Below are 6,969 nucleotides of genomic sequence, written 5' to 3'. Positions count from 1 at the left end.
TACTAACGGGACGGGACGACTCTTCTACGTTACGTTCGTTCTTAACTAACTTAGTACGTACCTCCTCTACGTTACCCTCTACTACTACTACTACACACACTACACACACACACACACACACACACACACACACACACACACACACACACACACACACACACACCTACTAGCATGTTATGCCCTGAGTGCTCTGAATCTCATTGCAGACTGATTGTCTTGGCCCAACAAGATTCACTTCGTAGGGTACTCTACTTCTGAATGCATTTGCCACTTGCCTCAATTTCAAGCTACCCCTCATTTGGTTTCCGGTTCTACATCCCTTTGCCAGTAGATGCCTTCAGTCATGATTTGTCCACCCTTTATCTTTATGCCTATCCTCCTATCCATCTCTTTCCCTGAGTTTTATCCATTATCCAAACCACTGTGTGTTGAGCAAAAAATTGTGCGTATAGAGGCAATATTGAACCAGAAAAGCTATTATGACAGCAGAGGGAGGTAAGTATCTATCAAAAATATATTTTCATTGTATGAAAATTATAACTTCTGTCAGAGATACTGCCAAGACAATTGAAATTTATAAGTAGGTCACTGGGGCTGAATGTTTGGTTTAGTTAATATGTAAGGACAAGCAGGTTGGCTAGCTGGATTTGTAGGATCAGTTCAATGGGAAAAGGGAGCTTTTTGGAATGGATGGTTCACATTTAAACAGGATAGTGGCTGGCTTGTATGCAAGGGCTATTAAGTCAACTGTAAGGATGGCTCTAAACGTGGACTAGACAGTGTGGAGGGCCAGAATAATAAAGAAAAGATGATACATAGAGAAAAGTATTGTGTAGGAACAAAACAAAAATGTAAGATAAATTGTTACTATTGTAATCATAGAAATATAAGAAATATAGTGTATGAATTTAGAGTATTGGTTGGAACCGAGGATTTTGATGTAAAGGGAATAACTGAAACCTGGTTAAATGTAGTTTTCATGATAGGAATTTCTGTAAAATACAGGGTTATGGGTTGTTTAATAGAGGTGGAATACTAAAAAGAGGGGGAGGAGTGGCATTACATGTAACATCTGAGTTACATTCTGTTCAACTTGAGGATATCAAAGCTAATAGCAATGAGGTTGAATCTATTTTGTTTTATGTTAGTGATCCTAAAGGGAAAAAGCTATTTGTTGCAGATCACCAGAGGAAACTGTTGAAATTAATGAGAAACTCTACAGTGAGATAAAGAATTCAGCTGTTAATGAGGTCATAATTATGGGAGATATTAATTTCAGGCATATAATAGACAAGAAAACTTTAGTGAAATCATGAAGGAGACAGGATTCTATAAACTATTCGGCATGGTTTTCTTCACTAGTTGGTTAGAGAATCTACCAGGAACAATGTTATTTTAGATTTATTGTTAATATCTGATACAGAAATGGTTGATAGGGTAGAAATTGGGGAAACACCTGAGTGCAGATTCTGATCAATATTGTGCTGCATGTGGAGATAAGGAATAATGAGATTTTATGGTCAAAGTTAAAAAAAAAAAAAAAAATGAAGGAATGAGATAATTATCTGCTGTGAATTAGGTAACTGAATTAATTGGAGATACTTATCAAATGTGTAAAAATTTTAAAAATTAATTCTTAAATAATCAAAATAGGTATGTTCCTTATAGAAAAAAAAGGGTGGCTACAAGTACTAAACCAGGTTGTGTCACAAAGGGTATAAAAGATAGAATTAAATAAGAGCATTATAAATATGTGAAGTTTAGATTCACTGCAATGATAGAATATTGGAGGGGATTGTAGAAAGGTAAGAGAGTTGGTCAAATGTGAAATTAGGAAATCAAAAATTATATGAAAAATGGTTGACTGAAAATGTAAAAATTGATACTAAGGAATATTTATAATGTATATTAAAAACATAGTTATAACAAAAATATTTTAAATTACGGACTTTTTGGAATTGCTTCAAATTCCATCATCAGCATTAAACCCCAAAAAGTTAATTCATAAAATTTAGTTACTAAAAACTACCTTAGCTATTAAGCAAGTATTTTTTGTATAATCAAGAGTATAGTACTATTAATTAGGCTTTCATTTTTTCAAGTTTGACAGAAATATTGTAGGCTTTCGAGGAAGTATAGTAGGTGCTTAGTTTAAAATGAATCTTAGGCTGAGAAATCAGGTTTCAATTTCTGTTTGAAATGAACAGTCAGATTCTTACAGCATGTTGGTGGTACTTCTATGAGATATTCTTTAACTTTGAAATATTATGTCTTAACTAATATAAAATTTTATACAACATTTAAATGAAGAGCTGATAACATTTGTTTAGTTTAATAAAAAATAAACTGATTTAACATTTTTCTCTGTAACCAACAACATGATTGGCCCACATCTGTAAAAATAACAATTATTTTTACTAACTTCGTTATATTTACTAATTAAACAATTTCAATTTCCTTTTCCAGAAATACAAAAGAAAAAGGTCTGCAAGTATTATGAAAAAGAAGAAGAAAAAACATAAAAAATGAAATGTGTGTCAAAAGTGTGGATAGAGAAGATTTGAAATTGTTTCTATCTGTCATACATTTCTCGACCTCACCCCAAGTATATTATACAAAGTATTGTATCAACACTCTTCATAAAGTTAAAACTACCATTTGGACTTTTTTTAGATTGTTTAAATGTTTTATGTATTATATGTTTGACACTTCTGTGAGAATTTACCAATATTTAGCAGCCATACTTTGAGCAAATTTCAAATAGTTTGATAAATAAGCCTGCAAATGTAGTTGGTTTGATTCAAATTTAATTCTCCCACTATTTAAAATATACATATTTCTGTATATTTACTCATCGTATAGCATTTTAATACAAAGCAAAATTCTTAGTAAAATTGAAATCGGCACATTTGTTTGGTTGTATTTCAGATTTACTGAGATATATTAAGCAGTGATAGATATTTATAGGTTACCATTAAGAGTGATTTAAAGAACCTTTTCCAATTAATGGAGGAATTGCTACTGTCATGGCTTTTTCACTAAGAGCACAGTAATGAATTGCTCAGATTATTTCAATGTAATTTCACAAAGTCCATGTTTTATCCCATGTAATGATTTAGATGAAATTTGTAATATTTCTTAGGTGTATAAAAAAGAACTTGTACTCTGTTTCTAGTTCAATAAAAACTTTTAACAGATATACTTAAGAGACTTAATAACATTGCCAGTGTTCTTTTCATGAACAATATTGTACTGTTTTTACTGTCTTCATCAACACATTCTTAAAACTTTATAAAAGCTTTTTCTGATTTTATGCAGAATTCAGTGCTTTTATTATTATTATTAAATAGTTAAACTATTTTTCAAACTCAATTAGAACAGCTTTCATATGTTTACTTGAGTGTTTATTATAGAAACATTAAAAATTAATACTGATACAATATTTCATCTAAATATATCGTATTTCTACTTCTACGTAAGCAAAAAAAATATCTTTAACTAATGATCTGAAATAGAAACTCATCTGAAAGGAATATTCAAGAAAATTGCACTCACACCCATACACAAAGAAAATAGTACTATAATTATATTTCTCTTTCTCTAGAACTTTAATTCTTGGCTTTATAGCTAGTCATTATAGAAAGTTATTATGCAGTTTCATTATAATATTATATATTGAATGTTTGTTGACAAAAATGTAGATTGATTTCTTTTTGTAAATCAATTCAAAGTTAACTACTAACATCTCAAATACTAAACCTGATCACGGTCTATATGAAATTAAACTTTGTCTTTGCCAGTTATTTTGTAAGCAAGCCATACTTTAAATGTAGACAGCACTAAGTTTTATCCACAATTCTTACTCTTCTTTGAATATATAACTATTAATTTCAAGCTTATAGACCAAGTGTTATGGTGTATGAAGCCTATCCTGTTACACTTTATCTGTTAGTTAGTAATGAATGTGTTAATGCATCACAGAAAAAAAATTAATTTAATCATGCTATTCATTACAAGTTACCAAATACATTAATGCATATAATTTCCAATAAAATCCTCTTTCTCAATACCAGTACACTAACAGGTCATCTGGTTTACAGTGTATCAAAATACTACTTATGAGAGACATTTATGAGACATCAAGTCTTATTGTGTATAATGTTTAAACCAGTAAAGTATGGTTCATTAGTTGGAAATAGATGTGAGATTACATTATTTAAATATTTATTCCATAATATAACCAGGTGAATTTTATTTTTTGATTTTATTTTAACTTATTTCTTTTTATACTAGCAATAAATCAGTGGCTTAGGCAAGCTGTAAGGACAGTCATGTTTGGCTGACTTTTAAAATTACACTGAAGAACATTACCTTTCTTAGACATTAATTTTCTTTCAACAATAGTAATATTATCACTCCTGCATGATTGATTAAAGGAGTACATAGTTTAAAAAACAAAAATGTTTTTAGTTCTAAGGCTTTGACATTACATATTAATTCTGTTGGATGACTAGTCTTGAGTTATTATTTTATTATGATTAATTTTTATAAATCCTTGGTTGTAAGTTATTTTAAATATTAAGCTCAAATTTCTTACTAAAAGATGCAGGTTGGGACATAGAAAAATAATTTTGAACAGTGTAAGTACCAAAATATTTTTTTTTATCATTCAAATTCAAACTCTTTCATTCTCATTTGTTTGAGGCTGTTTAGCTATTTTTATCCCTTTTTATTTACTTTTTGGTTTTATTTATGGAGAGAACCTTCCTACAGTTATATAAAGCTCTGTTAGGTGATATTCTTTATTATTGAACTAGCTCAGCTTATTAGGGCAGAAACTGCTTAAAAATACTATACCTAGCTAGAAATGAGACAGTCTTATTACTGGATGTGAACTTGATATACTGCACACTACATATATAGAACTGTTTATTAATAATATGGCCTGGTGGTTAGGGTGCTTGACTCGCTTCTGTGGGATTGAAACCCATAACAGAACATTCTCACCTTTTCAGCTATGGGGGCATTATAATGTGACTGTTAATCCTAATATTTGTTGGTAAAAAGTAGCCCACGAGGGTAGTTGGTGGTATTTATTAGCTATTTTACCACTAATCTATCACTTTAAAATTAGAGATGGCTTGTGCCCTTAGCCCTTCAGTTGCTTCAGCAAAGAAACAAAGTGTGTTATTAACTGAAACTAGCAACAATTTTTTATATTTATTTATGGTGGAAATTACCAGTAACTACAAGTCAGTCAATTTTTGATACATTTTGTAATTCAGAAATAAGTTTCTCTTTTACAAAATCATATAAATTAATACAGTAATTTTGAAATTCTGTTACAAACATGGTTTATGTTGATAATTTAGCCAATATACAATAGATTAATGAATTTGGTTTAGCTTGCTTCTCTCTAGAATGAAAAGTGTAATAAATATCAGCTTACATTAAGTAAAAAGTGGGCCAATTTTACTCGCACTGGAAATGTGAAACTATACATACCATTACGACAGCAGAAGTCACGTGATGAATTTCTCGAATGATCATGAATTATTGGGGAAGACCGAGTTTGTTCGAATGACCTCTTTATTCAGCATATAAGCATGGCAGAGAAAGCCTGCAGAATTGAATGAAGAGAGTTCTGGGTAATTACGGTTCTGTTTCGAGCTAGTGTGTGTTTTGTTATCGAGATTGTGAATCGCTGTGATTTATAGCGTGTATTATAAAAGTGACGAGAAACGTACTGCCTGTGGAATTACTTGTACCAGATGTTTGTATCGAGAAAGAATAAACTGGTTTAATCAAGAAAGGACTTGTATTGCTGAAGTTCCTTGGAATGAATTTCTACCGGAAATTAACAAACAAGCAGATATGTAACAATACTATAGCTCTAAATTTATTTTACTAAGTATATACCACAAAATATGAAAGCTTTTAGTAAACATTACAAGTCTTTTTATATTAAAAATTAGATTTTTTAATAAAGTATTTCTACTAAAGGTTTGTATGAATTTATGAAGTCTTTACTGAGTCAGCCTGAGTGAAAGGTGATTTTCGTAAGAATATAAAATGCTTCTTTTCATCTTATGGTTTTCATATTTCATTTCAATAACCTCTACGACTTCCTAAATGAATGTCAAGTTTTTGCAGTAAAACTATATTTTATGTTATTTTTTTCTATCCAACACTAACTGTTGCCAAATCATCAATGTACTGTGAAATGACAAGTTGAATAACACCTTTTTTTCTTCTTATTTCAATGCTTGATTTGTTGTCAGATCTTCAGTGTAATTATGTCCACAATTTCTACTGTTTATCATTTCACATCTGCTTTAATTTTATTGTTTAATTATTGTACTTTATTCCACAGAAGTTATTTGTTAACCTGTGAAAAGCAATAAAGCAGAGCAAGAAACCGTATCTGTACCCCTTACAGATAAAGTAAACAAATCAATGAATTTAGTCAGTGTGAAGTTGAAAGCTTAAGTTCCTAAGATCATAAAATTTGAGTTGTGTTAACTGACTTATGCATATTTTAATGTTTTCATTTTAGTTACTCTTTCTCAAAATATATAACAATAAATAAAACGTATGCACAAAAAACAAGGAATTTAGCGCTTCCTTTAGGCATTGAGTCCTGTTTGCACTCGGATGCCTTGCTTCAGTAACCCTAATTTTTTCTCACTATGTTAGTTGTCCAGAGTATAATCCATGTAACTTTTAAATATTACTTTTAGAACAGAAAAGATATCTTAAAAACTTATCTCCCAAAACTAACATAATTTACTTGGCTTTCTAATCAAGCTATAAATAGGTTAAAAAGTAACCATTACTACTAGTAGCAATAACTTTACTCAACACATGACAAGCTTTTCTTCTGCCAAATATGAATAAATTATCTTAATATTCCTGTACATTATAATATGCTCTTTCTAATCTTCATTGTTTGAAAACTGTAAGAATGTA

General features: G+C 30.2%; 1 protein-coding gene across 1 annotated transcript in view; it reads left to right on the top strand.

Moving 5' to 3' along the window:
- LOC106470538 (nucleolar protein of 40 kDa-like) overlaps positions 1 to 3,215 on the top strand; it is a 53,470-nt gene extending 50,255 nt beyond the window's left edge. The window contains exon 8 of the mRNA XM_013931098.2: positions 2,467 to 3,215. Coding sequence (XP_013786552.1) covers positions 2,467 to 2,529 — 63 coding nt within the window. The 3' untranslated portion in view covers positions 2,530 to 3,215. The remainder of the gene's footprint in view (positions 1 to 2,466) is intronic.
- The last annotated feature ends 3,754 nt before the right edge of the window (positions 3,216 to 6,969 follow it).

Source organism: Limulus polyphemus, unplaced genomic scaffold (assembly GCF_000517525.1).
Source record: "Limulus polyphemus unplaced genomic scaffold, Limulus_polyphemus-2.1.2 Scaffold4072, whole genome shotgun sequence".
Lineage (NCBI taxonomy): Eukaryota > Metazoa > Arthropoda > Merostomata > Xiphosura > Limulidae > Limulus > Limulus polyphemus.
Note: the sequence above shows the minus strand (reverse complement) of the source record. Positions and strands in the feature narration are given on the sequence as shown.